The sequence below is a fragment of the Ovis canadensis genome, chromosome 14 (genome assembly GCF_042477335.2).
Source record: "Ovis canadensis isolate MfBH-ARS-UI-01 breed Bighorn chromosome 14, ARS-UI_OviCan_v2, whole genome shotgun sequence".
Taxonomy (NCBI): domain Eukaryota; kingdom Metazoa; phylum Chordata; class Mammalia; order Artiodactyla; family Bovidae; genus Ovis; species Ovis canadensis.
Genome location: NC_091258.1, coordinates 60,067,251 through 60,086,015, shown reverse-complemented (window position 1 = coordinate 60,086,015; position 18,765 = coordinate 60,067,251). Strand labels below are relative to the sequence as shown.

At 39.7% G+C, this 18,765-nt stretch overlaps 1 protein-coding gene and 1 non-coding gene across 5 annotated transcripts in view; both read right to left on the bottom strand.

The window, feature by feature from the left end:
* Positions 1-18,765, bottom strand: part of LOC138418744 (zinc finger protein 14 homolog) — an 87,188-nt gene that overhangs the window by 6,496 nt on the left and 61,927 nt on the right. The window contains exons 1-4 of one of the 4 annotated variants that reach the window (XM_069550495.1): positions 14,024-14,058; positions 10,639-10,723; positions 6,494-6,620; positions 5,041-5,136 (exon numbers count right to left, since the gene is read on the bottom strand). In XM_069550495.1, coding sequence (XP_069406596.1) covers positions 5,041-5,136; positions 6,494-6,620; positions 10,639-10,647 — 232 coding nt within the window. In that variant the 5' untranslated portion in view covers positions 10,648-10,723; positions 14,024-14,058. Of the gene's footprint in view, positions 1-5,040; positions 5,140-6,493; positions 6,621-10,638; positions 10,724-13,313 lie in introns of those variants that run through there. The other 3 variants (XM_069550493.1, XM_069550497.1, XM_069550494.1) reach the window with 3 other exon arrangements.
* On the bottom strand, positions 4,457-4,563 carry LOC138419883 (U6 spliceosomal RNA). Its single transcript, XR_011249134.1, has one exon. It is a non-coding gene; the product is annotated as a U6 spliceosomal RNA (small nuclear RNA).

Here is an 18,765-nt window from a genome sequence, read left to right as displayed (position 1 = left end):
CTACTTCTCACTTACCTTTTGAATAATCATCCTGGCCTTCCTCCTCTTTTTTAAAAAATTTTTATTGGAATACAGTTGCTTTATAATGTATTAGTTTCTGCTGTACAGCAATTTGAATCAGCTATATATTATATGTTTACATATATCCTGTCTTTTTTGGATTTCCTTCCCATTTAGGTTATCACAGAGCACTGAGTAGAGTTCCCTGTGCTATACAGTAGGTTATCATTATCTGTCTATTTTATAATAGTATCGATAGTGTAAATATGCCAGTCCCAATCTCCCAATTCATTCTACCTGAACTTCCCCCCTGGTAGCCACACATTTGTTCTCTACACTACTGTGTTTCTATTTCTGCTTTGCAAGTAAGATCATCAGGTAAGGATGATAACAAAAATTTGCATGCTGGCCTTTTTGCTGTTCCTCAAACATCAAAGTCTTTGCCCTCTGGCCCAAGGTCTCTGCATTTACTGTTTCATTAGGACTGTTCTTGCTTCTTGCTTTAGATATTCAAATGGTCTGAGCTCTTTTCTCATGTCTCCACTCAAAAATCATCTCTTCAAAAAGCCCCAACAGACCAAAATTCTGTCTACATCTCCTAATTTCTATCTCCTGTTCTCCTCACTTTTCTTAATAACACTTGTCACTACATAATACTATTCATCTACTTGTTAACTTAATGTCCTTACTCTTATTAAAATGTAAACCAGAAGACTGCTGGGAACTACCAGTCTTGCTCACATCTGTTCCACTGGTGTGTAGCACAGTGCTTGGTTCAGATTGGGCATGCAAGTATTGCTGAATAAATGAACCTATTTTTAGGCAAGCAAGTGTATGTATACTAGTTAGACTGGAAAGAAACTGGACCCTATATAGACATTGCTATGGACTGAATTTTGTCCCTCCAAAATACACCTAAGTCCTAAATACACAATGTGCCTATATTTGGAGACAGTGCTTTTAGGAGGCAATTAAGGTTAAATGAAGTAATAAGGATGGAATCCTAATTCACAGGACTGCTGGACAGAATAGGACAGGACAGCACTGGTGGCCTTAACAGGAGGAAGAGAGAGATCTTTCTCTCTTCCTCATGTGAAGACAGTATGAGAATAGGGCCATCTGCAAGCCAGAAGAGAGCCCTCATCAGGTCCCCAAATCCTAACCTTGAACTTCTGGCCACCAGAATTGTGGGAAAATGCATTTCTGTTGTTTAAGTCACCTATTCTATGGTATTTTGTTATGGCAGCTGGAGCTGCCTAGTACAGGTTTAGATCATGATGAATTATAGTCATTGATCAAGAAAGAGAGTAGCTACTCTCTTGGCTCAAATCTTTTACCTATCACCCCCAACAGGACATTTTTATTTACTTTTTGTTTTGAAATAACTGCAGATTCACAGGATGCTGCAAAGAAAAGTATTGAGAAGTCTCACGACCCCTTCACCCTCCCTCTCAATGGGAACATCTTACAAACTATAGTGCAATATTCAAACCAAGAATTTACCCTTGGAATAATCCATAGGGCTGATGTAGATTTCATCAGTTATACATACCCTCATGTATGTGTTTCAGAGAAGGCGATGGCACCCCACTCCAGTACTCTTGCCTAGAAAATCCCATGGACGGAGGAGCCTGGTAGGCTGCAGTCCATGGGGTCATGAAGAGTCAGACACGACTGAGCGACTTCCCTTTCACTTTTCACTTTCATGCATTGGAGAGGGAAATGGCAACCCACTCCAGTGTTCTTGCCTGGAGAATCCCAGGGACGAGGGAGCCCGGTGGGCTGCCATCTATGGGGTCACACAGAGTTGGACACAACTGAAGTGACTTAGCAGCAACAGCATGTATGTGTTTGTAGACAGGTCTATGCAATGGAGTAGCCATCATGGTCAATAAAATAGTCCAAAATGCAGTACTTGGATGCAATCTCAAAAATGACAGAATGATCTCTGTTCGTTTCCAAGGCAAACCATTCAATATCACAGTAATCCAAGTCTACGCCCCAACCAGTAACGCTGAAGAAGCTGAAGTTGAATGGTTCTATGAAGACCTACAAGACCTTTTAGAACTAACACCCAAAAAAGATATCCTTTTCATTATAGGGGACTGGAAATCAAAACTAGGAAGTCAAGAAACACCTCTATAATTTTATTATTTCATAAATATTAATTAGAGTCATATGGTATAACCTTTTATGATTATTTTTTTCACTCAACATAACTTCTTCCAGGTTCACCCAAATTATCACATGTATTAAGAATATATTCCTTTTTGTTGCTGAGTGTTACTCCATGGTATGGATGTACTTTTTACCCATTTTTAATTGAGTTGCCTATCATTATAGTGTTGAGTTGTAGTGTATCAACTGGATGTTGGTCCTTTGTTTTACTACTATTTTCTCTCAGTCTATGACTTGCTTATTCATTTTTTTATTAGTATATTTTGATGAGATAATGTTTTTTATTTGGATAAATTATGACATTAATTTTTCATTTTTATGGTTACTGCTTTCTCCTAAGAAACTTTTGCCTAATATCAAGTCATTCCCCTATATTTTCCTCTAAAAGCTTTACATGCATGCTAACTCCCTTCAGTCATGTTGACTATGCAACCCTATGGACTGTAGCCCGCCAGGCTCCTCTGACGATGGGATTCTCCAGGCAGGAATACTGGAGTGGGTTGCCATACCTTCCTCCAGGGGATTGTCCCAAGCCAGGGATCAAACCTGTGTCTTAAGTCTTCTGCACTGGCAGGCAGGTTCTCTGCCACCAGCACCACCCTTGGAAGCCCATTTACATTTTGCTTTTATATTTTTTTACATATAAAATGTATACCTAGTTTTTAAATTTTAATTTTTTTATATTTGACTTTCAAGATTTTTTAATGTTTAGTTCTTATATTTAGGTCTAAAATCGATCTCAAATTAATTGTGATATGAGGTCAAGATTTTTTTCCCAAATTATTCCAGTGTCATTTGTTGAAATACTTTCCTTTTTCCATTGGAAGGCTCTGACACCTCTGTCAGTAAATAAATGACACTAAGTGCACGTGAGGTCTTCATCTAGGGTCTCTGTTCTGTTTGCTGATCCTTAGCCAATACCACAATGTCTTGAGTAATTTAGTTTTATAATATATCTCAAAGTATCTTGAAGTCATGTAGTCTAAGTTCTATAACATGTTCTTCCTTTTTTGAGATTGTTTTAGACATGCTATGTCCACTGCTTTTCCATATAAATTTTAGAATAAGTTTGTCAGTATCTACAAAATTTAAAAAAAGAGGTTCCTAGGATTGTGCCTGGAACTGTATTGCATCTCATCCCCAAAATGGTATCTTTCTATTCATCGGATCATCTTGGCAATGTTCCATGGCTTTTATTGTAGAGGTCTTGCACATTTTGTCAAATTTATTCCTTAGGATTTTATTTTCTGACCCTACTGTAAACTGACTTAATTTACTTTTTCTTAATTGACTTAACTTTAATTTTCCAATTTTTTTCCTATATAAAAACAAAACTGACTTTTGTAAGTTAACTTTGTATCCTGTGATCTTCACTTACTAGTTTGAGTAGATGTTGCTTTGATTCCTTAGGATTTTCTAAGTATATAATTATACCATCTCCAAATAGTTTTACTTCTTTCTTTTTGATCTTTATATCTCTTATTTCTTTTTCTTGCCTTATTGCAATGCTCAGACCTTCAATTTAATGTTAAGTAGATACAGGGAGACTGGGCATCCTTGCCTTTTTCAGTCTTAGGAGGGAACTCTTCAATCCAGCATGATAAAGTTAATGACGTAGTATTTTTTCAGCAGATGCCCTTTATCACACTGAGGAAGCTCCCTTTGATTTCTAGTTCCCTAAGAGCTTTTATCATGAATGGATATTGAATTTTGTCATATGCTATTTTTACACCCATGGAGATAATCAAATGATTTCTCACATTTCTGTTAATATGGTAAATTACACTGATTAATTTTCAAATGTTAAACCAAGCATAATTTCCTGGGGTAAACCCTATTTAGTCATCATTACTATATATTACTGGATTTAATTTTCTGATATTTTGTTAAGCATTGTACATCTATGTTCAAGAAGGACAGAAATTATCAAGGGTAGGGGGAAATTATAAACTTACATCCTTCATGAACATAGTGTAAGAATTAAAGTAGCCTCGTAAAATGAGTTGGAATGAATTCTTTTTCTGAAGGAATATGTGTAATACTGTACTATTACTTCCTTAAATATTTAATAGAATTCACCAGTGAAACTATCTGAGTCTAGCATTTTCTTTCTGGAAAGACTTCTGATAATGAACTTAATTGCTTTAGTAGATATGAAATTATGCATATTTTCTTTTTACTCTGTGTCAGATCTGGTAAGTTTATATTTTTCAAGGAATTTTTCCATTTAAGTTGTCAAATTTACTGGCATAAAGTTATTCATGATATTCACTCTTTTTTTAATATGGAACATGTCATGAATTTGCATGTCATCCCTACGCAGGGGCCATGTTAATCTTCTCTGTATTGTTCCAATTTGAGTGTATGTGCTGCTGAAGTGAGCACTCTTATTCTTTTAATGGATATAACATGTTAAGCGAAAACCTCTCTTTCTTTCCTGGTATTAGTAATTTATGTTGTCTCTCTTTTTTTCTTGATTAGTCAAGTTGGTGTTTATTAATTTTGTTGATCTTATCGAGAGATCAACTCTAAGCTCTGTTAAGTTTCTCTTCTTTTCTTTTTCTATTCTGTTGATTTTAACTCTTACATTATCATTTGTTTTCCTTTTACTGAGAACAGCTTTTTTCTTTGAAGTGGGAGAGAAATATGATGTGAGAAATAGAGAGTTGTAATCAAGGCCAGTAGGAAATTCCCTTGTTAGCCCAGGTTTAAAAGATTTTAATTTGCTTCCTAGGTCTTAGGCCTTTCCTCTACAGGCTTTTGAAGAGTGATCTGTAAATCTCAAGGGAATGTCTCTACCCTGACAAACTTGGCTATTACCTACAGTAATGATTTTCCCATGCCTACTCAACCCTCACTCACCAGGGTGGTGTCTTCCTGTTCCTTCTCTCACAACCATCCAGGGCTCCTTCCCTTCATCCAATAAGGTAATCACATCTGGCTTAGACATGGAAGGACCTGCTTAAAATATAACGTGACATGAAATTATAAACCCCAAAGTCCTTAGGTTCAGATTTGGTTAAATTTATAATAAACTAGTAGTTCAAAATAGTATTTTATATATAAAGTCTAAGCACAAAGAAATGCTAGGAAGTTGAAAAACACTCACCTTAGGGTAACCTGAGGACCACTAAGAACAGACACCAGATAGTCAAGAACAGGTTTTAAAACAATTTAAACTTGTATAAGCTCTGCTGAGAGGCAGTCTTATTTAATAGCTAAGAACACAAAATATGGATCCAGATAGTACAGGTCCATCCTGCCTTTGTTGCTATCTTGCCTCAGCAAATTATTAACCTTCTGTGCCTAAATTTTCTCATCTGAAATAAGGATAATATAGTACATTTCTCATAGAGTTGTTATGAGGATTAATTAACAATATACAATGTTCAGAATAGTACATAAGTACAAATACATGCATTTATATATATGAAAGTGAAAGCGTCAGTCACTCAGTCGTGTCCAACTCTTTGTGACCCTATGGACTGTAGCCTGCCAGTCCATGGCTTCTCCGTCCATGCAATTCTTTGGGCAAGAATACTGGAGTGGGTAGTCATTCCTTTCTTCAGTGGATCTTTCCGACCCAGGGACTGAACCTAGGTCTCCTGCACTGCAGGCAGATTCCTTACCATCTGAGCTACCAGGGAAGCCTGTTATATATACACATAATATATGTGCATATTAGCAGTTGATTTCTATTGTTATCAACTGGCTGAGAGAAGAATAAGAGGCTTCCTGAGACATCTTCAGATATTTACTAGGATATTTGTTTAATATTAAATGTAAAGTTCTTAGATTTTTAACTGTCAACCACAAAGCAAGTAGAACTAAATATGTCTGCTATACAAAACAGAATGCATTTACTTGAGTTTTAGATGAACTATAGGGATTCATCTCCTACTGTGTAAATTCTACAGGCTCCTCTTATTTTTAGAGAGATTCAGAATCCCTGTGTCTAGGTATTCTCTTCACAGTGGATCAGAAAGAAGCTCCATCAATTCTTAGCTCAAATACATAGTGAATTCTGGTCTCTTGAACAATGTTTCTGTCAAAAAAAAAAAAAAATTCCAGAATTCAAACCCAGCCCCTGTGTACTAAGGAAACATGGAAACAACCGAGCCTGAAGACAGTCTGAAGGACCTAGCCTGCTGAGCCTGAGAATGACAAGTGTTAAAAGGAGGGTCCTATTTCCAACCTAACAAAGCTTACAACATTCCTTTGGAACAGAGAGAAAAAATTTTGTTCAGTTTCTCAAAACACAATCCTCAAATTGACAGAAGAGAAAGTCAGTATAATTTGAGATAAACTGCCTTACCTAGTGAGATGAAGTTGCTGTAATTCTCCCACATCACATCCCTATATAAGTCCCTCTGTGCTGAGTCCAAGAATTCCCATTCTTCCTGTGAGAAGTCAATGGCCACATCTCTGAAAGTCACTGAACCCTGGAAAAAATAAAACTCATGTATTACTTGTGAAAATACATGAAATATTTTTTATAAATAGAAAGAGAGGGGATCAATGATTGCATTGCAGAGACGGAGGGAGCACAGAGCAAGCACATTTATTTATTTGTTATTTCTTTCTGGTTGTGCTGGGTCTTCGTTGCTGTGCTCTGAAGCAATTTCTCTAGTTACAATGACTGGGGGCTGCTCTCTAGTTGTGGTGCATGGGCTTCTCATTGCAGTGGCTTCTCTTGTTGCCGCCACATATTCCAGGGCTTGCAGGCTTGGTAGTCGTGGCACATGGGCTTAGTTGCCCAGATGCCCTGTGGCATCTTCCCAGACCAGGGATCAAACCCATGTCCCCTGCATTGGCAGGTAGATTCTTAACCACTGGACCACCAGAAGAAGCCCAGAGCAAGCAAATTTATGCCATGTGAATTAGACAGTAAGAAAATTAGCATCACTGAAACAGTGCTACATGTTATGAACCATCCTGTGACTGCAGATAAGATTAAATTTTTACCCAAAAATATCTGGAAAGGAATAAATTAACCAAAAGAAGTCCCAATGAAATGAAACAGTGCACACAAGCCTTCAGCAAGCTATTTCTCCACCACAAATTCTTAAGAAGTATGAGATCTTCTATCCTCTTTTTCCTTCACTGATAATGAAAAAATATTGATAAAAATTTCTCCCAAATGTACTACAAAATCTCTAAGAAAATGACTCAAGTTCATCATAAAGTCAGATTTTATTATAAGCACTTTGCCTATTATGACCAATTCTTTATTTTTTAAAATTTGCTACATGGCAGTCGACATTTCGAATGCATTAAATTCAATCTTCTTTCACTCTCTCTCTAGATTTCTGGATTCAATACAATCTCAAAAATCTTCCTCAATGCTCACATTCTACACTATTACTTACACTCAGGGACGGAGGCAGGCTACAGTCCATGGGGTCACAAAGAGTCAGACATGACTGAGCAACTGAGTTATCTGCACAAATAACACACTATTTATGCATCTGTATGATCTTCTTAGCTCTTCATCATTCATCATCCCTCACTGAACATCTTTCCTCACTTCTGAGTTAGAGAGTGTGTGCGTGTTTAGTCGCTCAGTCGTGTTGGATTCTTTGCAATCCCCACAGACTGCAACTCACCAGGCTCCTCTGTCCACAGTATTTCCCAGGCAAGAATATTGGAATGGGTTGCCATTTCCTCCTCCAGGGGATCTTCCTGACCCAGGGAGGCCCAGATTGAACCGAGTCTCTTGCATTGCAGATTCTTTACCATCTTAGCCACCAGGGAAGCCCCAAGTGTTAAAAATAGCACTCTGGATCATGATTATCAATGAGGAGTGATTTTACTTCCAAGAAGACATCCAGCCACGTCCGGAGACAATTCTGATTGGCACAACTGGGGAGAGGGGGTGTGAGTGTTAGAAGCATCCAATAAATGTCTAACATGGATACCTGTTAGACATCCAACAATGCAGAGGACACTCCGCCAGAGTAAACGATTCTCTGGCTTAAAATAGTACAGTTGACACTTGAACAACAAGGATTTGAAATGCATGGTACCAGTTCTATGTGTATTTTTCTCAGTCATAAATACTACAGTATGATGCAATTCTAGGTTCACTGAATCTATGGATGTGGAACTACAGATAATGAGGAATTCCAGATACGAAGGGATGACATACACAGAGGACCAGATGTTCAACTGCCCAGAGGGTCAGCACCCCTAATCCCTGTACTGTTCAAAGATCAACTTTAGTTCCAAAATTGAGAAACCCTGCTCGAAACCAGCACATCTGGTAACACTGTACAATGGACTCTGCTCCTGGTATTCTTCTCTCAGGGTTTCCTGGAGATAATTCTTGACCTATTTGCTGTCCAGTTCTGATCACCTCCTACTCAACCCGCTTGTGAGGGAGGGATCCTAAACAGTATGAGATGACTGAATATCTGACACCTGATAGATGTGACTGATGGCAGTTTATTAGTCACATATACTCCAGCCCAGGAAAGGAAGATATTACACGTCATACAGGGCCACACAGGGGATGTACTCAGGAATAGGGTGAACAAGCAGGATCTGTGGGAGGCAGGCTTTATAGTGAAAAGAGGATGATGGATTCCGTGGCCAATGCAGGATGATGTGATGGCTTGTTTGAATAATTCTGTGGGCTGGCAGGGAGGTGACTTACTAGGTTAAGGACCAGGAGAGGTTCAGCTGGTCTGGTGAATAGAGGAACTAGCCAGGTAAATGGGGGCCCCATCTGGGGAGAGCAGGGAAACTCTTAGTTAGGTCTCTGGAGCCTTGACAAGATATCAAGGCAGCATATGAAATTTTAAGCCTCACAAAACGAGGCCTCAATCAAATCCCTACCTCTTCCACCCTCTACAAAGCCTTACATACCATAATATTTCAATGCACTGATATTTTAGCCAACACGAAATCTCATTACATATTTAAAAAACTCAGGTTTGTGGAGAAGTTTGGCGTTTTCCCTATCAGCAGTCAAATAAGACGAAATTCTCTTTCATCAAACCACAAGATTTTCAAGGAAAGTCCAAAGAGGGATCTCCCACTTAGTATCAATAATCCACTGCTGAAAATCAAGACATTCTAACACTATATAATTTTCCCACTATTTTGGGTGGGTGTCTATTTTCCTACCATTTTAAAGCAAAGAATTATATTGCATTATACATTAATTCCAACCCTCCCACTAGCTTCACATTTCCCCCAGGACAGAGCTCCAGTACACATGGGTCATGCACATATGATATCTTTGGCTTTCGTATTTTCTTTTAGCTTTGCTATTTCTTTTACCAAATGTTTTTTTCTCACTTGCTTTGTTTCTCCACAGTTTTCTTCAATACTTTTCCAACTTTTTAGGAACTCATTTTACAAAATGACAAAAGCAGGGGCTATGTGGGAAATGCACCATGAAAGTGCATTTCTAATAAGAACAGAACAGAGGAATGACTCAGACTCTGTATGATGCTCTTATGCCTCCCCTTCCACCAGCAACACCAATTATACACATCCCCTTTGATGACATTTGCAAGCATTTCAAAACATCTGCAGATGGTTCTGATGGTTCAGCAATTGTATTTGGAATACAACAAGACTTCCTGTATATTGTTTTCTGTTTTTTAAATTTAAAAAGTTACATTGAACTATATGATTTCACTTATATAAAGTCCTCAAAATAAGCAAAATTATTATAGGGTAATCAAAGTCAGGGTTACTTTTGGACGGGGGTAGAAAGTAACTGAAAGAGGGGTATATGAATGCCAATAACATTCTTCTTCTCCTGAGGGCTGATACAACAGAAATGCTCAATTTATGAAAATTCATTTAGCTGCACACTTAGGATTTGAGCACTATTCTCTATGTATGTTTTGCATCAATAAAAAGTTCTAAAAAACTTTAAAAAGATGTTAAATTCTATATTGGGGATGTAAATTTTTGTTGCTGCTGTTTGTTTGTTTTTGGCCATGCCACATGGCATGTGGGATCTTATTTCCCCGACCAGGAATTGAACCCATGTCCCCTGTAGCTAGAAGTGCAGAGTTTTAACCACTGGACCACAAAGGAAGTCCCTGGGGATGTAAATTGTTTCCATATAGAACCAGACCAAAAATCACTGTTTTCAGAGAAATACGCTTTCATTGAAGTTTAGGTATTAAAATAAAAAACTAAGATAAAAAATGTTAACAGGGGGACATTTGGCAGGAATTACCTGCTTTTTTCTTAAGACAATTTACTTTTGCTCCCTCATGGCTCTTGACAGAAGATGGTCCACATTAGTGGAAAAATAGAGAAGGGCACACAGAGAGGACACTGGGCTATTTGTCTCCAAATCTCACAGGAATGAGAGGGACTAGAATAGGTTATTGAATGGAGTTCCATTAAACAGAAGTTTCAGAATAAAGAATGAGTATGTATACATGGTCTAGAAATAGGTAATATTTCAAAAAGGAAGAAGAAACATCAACTTACATGGGCCATTGTTTTGAACTGCAAGCACCGGTCAGTCCTTTTCAAGATTTCTATTAGAGATCTGCAGAGTTCAGATAAGCCAGATCTGGAAGAAGACAAAGCAGCAATAAAACCAGAGGTGCGTCAGAGCTCCCCCAAATGACTTATGTTAGCTTTATGAGTTTTTCTCTTCCATTCCGGCTTCCAAAATACTCCTTACCACGCTCATATTCAAACTGGAGGAGAGCACAGGGAGTCTAAAGAAATCTAAGCTTTGATGTGTACATATGCTCTGTCTCATCCCACTCTCTGTGACTCCACGGACCTTAGCCCGCCAGGCTCCTCTGTCCAAGGGATTTCCCAGGCAAGAATATTGGAGTGGGGTTGCCATTTCCTATTCCAGGGGATTTTCCCAACCCAGGGATCCAACCTGCATCTGCTTGGCAGGCAGATTCACCACCCAGACACCTGTGAAGCCCATGTGTTAAGAATACTACCTATAAAAGACAGACAGAAAGTCCCTGACTGATGTCTTTTAGGCACTGATAGCAGTCTCATGACTGCTTCCTTTCACAGCATCCTAGCAAATGCATTTATTTTGCTTCTGAACCAATACTTTGAGCCAAGATGCTTATGAAGTCCTCCAACTGCTACTAGATCTTCTTGTCCTACTAGTCTAACTGTGCAGGTAACACTGTCTAGTTACATCCAGAGTATAGCTATGAGGTCTCTATGGAGGTGCATGGATTTCATACAATAAGATTTATGCCTTATAGTTTTTTATTTTGACTCTGTGCGACCCCATAGACAGCAGCCCACCAGGCTCCCCCGTCCCTGGGATTCTCCAGGCAAGAACACTGGAGCGGGTTGCCATTTCCTTCTCCAATGCATGAAAGTGAAAAGTGAAAGTGAAGTCGCTCAGTCATGTCTGACCCTTAGCGACCCCATGGACTGCAGCCCACCAGGCTCCTCCATCCATGGGATTCTCCAGGCAAGAGTACTGCAGTAGGGTGCCACTGCCTTCTCTGACTACTGATGATGGATTACTAAGTAGAGTGGGAAAGATTTAAGTATACATAATGATGAGATTTGGTATACTGTTGCAATTACTAACATAGGCTTTGCTGTCAAACTTCCAGGATAGAAATCTCAGCTCTCATAGTTATCAAGCTGTATTACCTTAAACACGTTACTTTGCAGTCTTAGAGTCCTCCTATAAAAAATGGTGATAACTATAGATTCTATCCCAAAGCATTGTTGAGTATTAAATAAGACTCTACATATATATGCACTAAAGTTGCAAAAAAGAAGAATACTACATACTTCTTCCCACAAATATTAAAGAAAATTCTCTTCTGCTTTCTTTATTCTTCCACAAAAAAAATTTGAGCTTCTCACCCCCACTCTTCCTCATAATGCTAATGAATTTCAAAACTTCAGGTTGGTAGGCAATTCCTCTTGAATAACAACAATTTACAAAAGGACAGACAGTATGAGGATGGATGAAGCACACATGGCAAAATCCTCATAATTTTTGGATCTGGGTGATGAGGAAAAACATGGAATTACGATTTAATAATAACAACTAAATCTATTGAGCATTTATGTGTCAAGCATTATCTGAGGACTTTACATATATTAATTCACCTATTCATAGCAATCCTATGCAGTAGGTTCTATTATTATCCTCCTTTTACAGATGAAGGAATAGTGGTCCAAAGAGATGAAATGAACTGCCCCAACTTCACCCAGTTCTAAGTGGCAAGTTAGGATTAGAATCCAGGTAATTCAGCTCCATAACTCATCCTATTGCCACTATACTAAACTCCCTTTCATAAGATCACATAAATACATGATCTGAAACACACACAGGCTGTCAAAAATTTCAAGCCACTCGTCAAATTTCTATACTGTTTTCCTTCCTTCCTACTATTTCCCTTCTCTTGTTAACACAGATTTCTCTGTTAAAAATCTATCACCTTGAAACTCCTAAAGGCTAAGACTGAAAAGCTGACTTTGTCACCAATCAAACATTCTCCTATCTTTTCCTGCTTTTGACCTCAGGGCAGCGGAAAACATCAAGGACACCTAGGGTATGATTCCAATTAAACTGTAATCTTCTCAATAAATGACAGCCTAAAATAATGCTATGCAGTTAGCCTCCCTGTATGACCTGCAGATCACTTAAACTATTAGAAAGCAGCAGCTCACAGGCGGAATGAAATGACTGCCAAGTGCTCATCTGAATAGCCAATGGAGAGGAAGAACAAAATACCAGGCCAATGGGTAGGATATTTCAGCCGGTTAGTCAAAGCCTAACCAGCTAAAGACTACCTGAAATAAGCCTGCAGAGTCCAACAAAATAGGACTGACTCAAGAGAAGGAGGAAATTCCTTGGAATGTGACAGAGGATAGGGATAAGAAAAGCCCCTCTGTAAACAGTTGTGCTCCAACTGAAGGATTCTGAGGCTGTAGGGAACCATTCTGGAATGACCGCTGCTACTGAAGCGAGAGAACAAGATAGGCAAGGACTAACTGGAGATTGAGTGCTATTAGTGAAGTGAGGGTAATTTAGCAAGCGGGTATCTACCGAAATAAAATAAAAACAGTCAAGGCAGGTCTGGAGCAACACTGGTAAGAAAGCTATAAACTCTCAAAAAGGGAGTCTTTATGGCGTTTTACAACTGCTGCCTGACCTGTGCAGTAGCAACGTTTTCTATTAACTGTGTAGTTGGTTTTGTCTGTCTTTTCTCTCTCAACAAGATGAACGGCAGGATTGCTTTTCGTCTTAGTCTGACCTATTTTCACTTCTTACAAGTATCCCCGGGTCTAGAAAAAGAATTGAAATTACACTTCATGGAACAAAGAGCCAACATCATATAGATTTCCTCCTTTCTAAAGATTGGGGGCCGGTGACGGGAATCGAAGCAGTGAGCCTTTTTCCCAAGCTCAGCCGGGCCAGACTAAGGACACATCCCCGCTACGACCCTCGCTCCCACCATCCATCACACACACTACCCGATAAAATAAGTGGGAGCCTGGGGTGAAGCTGTGCCTTCCCGGCATCGGAGAGAATGGCCTAAGTACAATGGCCAGGGCTGGAGCTGTCTCCGAATTCAAGAGCGCTGCCTTGGGAGGGAGCTCTTGTTAAGCTCTGGTTCTGAGAGCTGTTGTTCTGCGTCTTTTTGTTACAGGCCTTCACTGTGGGGTTCGTAAATCTAACTCGGAGCCATTCTGGGCCGCTGCATCTGCGCGGCCCTGAAGCAGGAGGACAGAGGACGCAACAGAGCACCCAGTGTCCGGGCAGCGTCACAAACTACAGTCACTGCAGCCGGGTGCACACAGAGACCGCGCCGCCCCCGCGCCGCCCCCGCGCCTATTTCCTCAGTGCACGAGACCAACTCACCTCTCCGAGCCGAAACCAGCAAGGAAGCCGGAAGGAAACTAGGCGCAGAGGCATGTGGGAAATGTAGTCCCGGGTAGGGAGGGCCTGGTCCTCGCCTTAACGGGCTGCGTGGGATGCGCAAGCGCGGGCGCGAGTGGGCAGGGCGGGAGCGCGCCGTGGACCTCCTGGCTTGAGGTTCAGCTGAAGCGGCACCGGCTTCGAGGCTGCACGGGGGTGAATGAGGCGCTCGCTGCCAGCTTGGGTTTGAGGTGTCTCTGCGGAACTGCTACTTGGGTTTACAGAGACGTCTTGGCACTAGCAGTGCCTAATACATGTACTAGACATACGGCAGGTGCTCTTATATATATACCCAAGCAGGACGTAGGTACATCAAGTCTCAATATCCCCAAACTCTTAGCAGAATCTGGACACACAGAGGTTGCTCGCGCTCTAACTGTTTCCCTTCCCCACTTCCTCCTCTCTTTAGGTTTTTTTCCTTTTTCCCCCCTGCACTTGTGAAGGTATAATTCTATAAAAGCCTACTAGGTTAAGGGGGTTGATATTGTCATTTAGATATTGTTTGTCCTTACCAATTAAAAAAAAAAATTCTAGTTCTAGTAATTACTGAGATAGGGTGTCTATTTCTATTAGTACCACCAGGTTTTGCTTCAAGTATTTTCAAGCCCTGTTAAGTGCATGCATTTATGACTGTTTTCCTGATGATGAGGTCTGAAAAGTAAACATTAGGAAGGGTGTCCTCAGATGAGTAATAATTGAATTTGTCCTGTGCTGAGTTCATTCAGGAAAGAAACTGGATAAGCCTGCTGGGGACCACACTGCAGCATCCTTCTCATCTTAAAATGTTTATGTATTGGTTCATAGATAGAAGAGTTTTTCGTCTCTCAAAAAACTTCAGGAAACATCTGAAAATATCTAGGCTTATCTTAAATCTCACTTTTTTTAACAGTTAAATGTATATAGAGTAGAAGATAAGTGAAAATTATGGTAGTGGATTTGTCTCTTTCTACTTTTAGTTCATTTTGGTTTTGCTTCATGTAACAATATTTTAAAGCTGTTATTACAGTATATGCACATTTATGATTGTGTGTCTTCCTAATGAATTGACTCTTCTGTTATGAAACATTTCTATGTCTCTTGTCTTGACATCTGTTTTTTTTAGTACAGTCACTCTGGGCTTGCCAGGTTGTGATGGTGGTAAAGATCCCACATGCCAATGCAAGAGATTTTAAGAGACTCAGATTGGATCCCTGGGTCAGGAAGATCCCCTGGAGAAGGGGATTGCAACCCACTCCAGTATTCTTGCCTGGGAAATCCAATGGACAGGGGAATCTTGTGGGCTACAGTCCACAGGGTCATGAAGAGTCAGACACGACTGAGACTGGTACGCACGCAGGTACCCATTGCATTAAAAATGTATGATAAACTTCACTAAAGAGTATGGGGGGGAAAGAAGCTGATCTAAGTAACTCTGGAAATGAGTAGAAACTGTAAGTCTAGAGACAAATGTACATAAATGGTGTCTGGGTAAACAGTTCTGAAACCACTACATGTATACTGTAGTATGTATTTAATACACGTATTAAACAAACAAATAGATGGATGAAAGACAATGAAAGCCAGGTTTTTCAGTCTTGGAGTGGGAGATTCCAAACCACCAAGCAGGGAAGGTAAGAGGGTTCTGGTCACCAATTACAATGTGTGTGAAGAATTCTCCACACACCACCAAGCAATTTTTGGACACCAGCTGGATGTCCTACAATTCAGCCCAATTCAGACACCGTTTACTCAGAGATAGCATCAGATTGCACAGGTGAGGGCTTGATCCTGTAAGATTGCTCACCCCCATCACTTTAGATGCAAATTGTAAGCCCAGATTGTTACCTGTGTTTCTGACCAGTTGGTTATGTTCTCACAACCCCTCAAATTAATCAGTCCCTGAGATTTGATTAATTTGCTGCAATGGCTTACAGAACTAAGGAAAACTGTTTACTTACAGATTACCAATTTATTATGAAGAATATTAAAGGATATGAATGAACAGCCAGATGAGATATGGAGGGGAAAGTTATCATGGCGTTTGGGGCCTATGGGGCACAGTGACACATTGATGCATTCTGATTCCCTAACCTAGAAGCTCTCTGAACCCCCTCCTTTTGGGTTTTTATGGAGGTTTCATTACATAGCCCAATTTCTAGCCCTTCTCCATCCCCAGAGGTGGGATGGTGACAAAGGAGAGAAAAAGAGGGTCTGAAAGTTTCAACCTCTAGTCACATGGTGGACTCCACTGGCTACCGGATCCCATCCTTGGGTGCTTTCCAAAAGTTACTTCTTGGGCTTCTCTGGTGCTCCAGTGGTTAAGAATCCATGTGTCAACGCAGGGGACACGGGTCTGATCCCTTATCCAGGAGCATCCTACATGCCACTGGGCAACTAAGCCCATGAGCCACAACTACTGAGTCTGCATACAGCAACTACTGAAGCAGTAGAAAGAGCCTATGCAGCAATGAATTCCCAGCACAACCAAAAGTAAATAATTTTTTAAAGGCTGATATCATCAGTGATATGTTGATAGCATGTACCTCTAATATGACGTTGTAAGAATGGCAGTTAGTGTGACCTTCCTCCCCCAGATTTAAACCCCTAGTCTAACTAGGAAAAGAACTTCAGACAATTACAACTTTGGGGACATTTTATAAAACTAGCCAGTGCTTCTCAAAACTGTCAAGGACATCAAAAACCAGGAAACTGGGACTTCCCTGATGGTCCAGTGGTAAACAGTCCTCATGCCAATGCACGGCACACGGGTTTCATCCCTGGTCCTGGAATATCCCACGTGCCACAGAGCAACTAAGGTCGTGGGACAAAACTACTGAAGCCCACACACTCTAGAGCCCTTGTCTGCAACAAGAGAAGCCATTATGGGAAGCCCGTGCACCACAAGGAAGAGTAGCCCCCGCTGGCTGCAGCTAAAGAAAGCCTAAGCACAGAAACGAAGACCCAAAGCAACCAAAACTAAATTTTAAAAAAATCAAGGAAATCCTGAGAAACTGTCACAGTCTTGAGCAGCGTAAGGATACAGAGGACTAAATTTAATGTATCCTGGATAGGATCCTGGAACAGAAGGACATTAGGTAAAAACTAAGGACATTTGAGTATTGTTCAGTCACTCAGTCGTGTGCAACTCTTTGCGACCCCATGCAGCATGCCAGGCTTCCCTGTCCTTCACCATCTTCTGGAGCTTGCTCAAACTCATGTCCATTGAGTTGGTGATGACATCCTCTGTCATCCCCTTCTCCTCCTACGTTCAGTCTTTCTCAGGATCAGGGCCTTTTCTAATAAGTCAGCTCTTCATATCAGGTGGCCAAAGTATTGGAGCTTCAGCCTCAGCGTCAGTCCTTCCAATGAATATTCAGGGCTGATTTCCTTTAGGATTGACTGGTTTGATCTCCTTGCTGTCCAAGGATGGAGTATGGGCTTCAGTTAATAAGAATATGTTAATGCAAATGTACCATATTAGTGTAGGATGTTAACAAAAGGAAAAACTGAATTCTCATTATTTGGGAACTCGACTATTTTTGCAACTTTTCTGTAGATCTAAAACCATTCTAAAAGAAAAAGCTTATTTAAAATAAAGTATGAGGCCATAGACAAGGAAGCCTGCTGTGATGCAATCCATAGGGTTGCAAAGAGTTGGACACAACTTAGCAACTGAACAACAGCAATTTAAAAATATAATAAAAGTGGAAAACATGAAAGAAAATGACATGTAAAAGGCAGTGTCAGAAATTCTAATGCCTAACAGAAATTCTAGAAGGAGAAACCAATAACAAGAAAAGGGAATTTTAAGGAAAAAAAGAAAAAAAGCAGATAAAAAATTTTCATGGGGGTGAAAAAAGACACAAATTTTCAAGTAAAAATTATAAAAGCTAAAATTTAAAGTACTCTTTCTTTTCCCAGGCCTACTTTTGAAAATGTTACATGCATTAATTATTTCTCAGAACAATCTCTTTGTGTCAGTACTATTTTGATCCTGTGACAGACACAGAAACCCAAAGAGGTGAAGCAACCTGTCCAAAGTCACAGAGCAATTAGTAGAGGCAGAATGCAAACCTGCTTTCTTTGTTAATAAAACTTTTTATTTTGACATAATATGAAACAGAAAAGTTGCAAAAACAGCACAAAGGATTTCTGTATACCCTTCACATAGATTCTATAAATGCTAACATTTACATTTATTTTACAATCCTATTTTTGCCTGAACAATTGGAATTTTATTCAGAAAAGTCGGTTGCCCACATAAGGCTCCTTTCCCCTAAATCCTTCAGTATATACATCCTAAAAGCAGACATTCTCTTTCATAATTTCCATTATTATAATTATCAAAATTATGAAATTTACATGCCTATAATACTTTTAATATTTACCTTATTCAAATTCACAATTGTTCAAATAAAGCCTTTATAGAAAAAACTTTTTCTGGTCCAGGATCATATATTACACTTGTCATGTCTCTTTGGTCTCCTTTAACTTGAAACAGTTCCTCAAGTTTGATCCTTCTTGACAGTGACATTTTTGAAGAGTAAAGGCCAGTTGTAGAACATTGCTTGAATTCCATTTTTCTGTGATTTCCTTATGATTAAATTCTGGTATGCCCTTTGTTAGGAATATCACAGGAGTTGCTCTGTTCTTCTCAATGCATTATAACAGGAGATACAGGATATCATTTTGTAGCACAGTGGTTA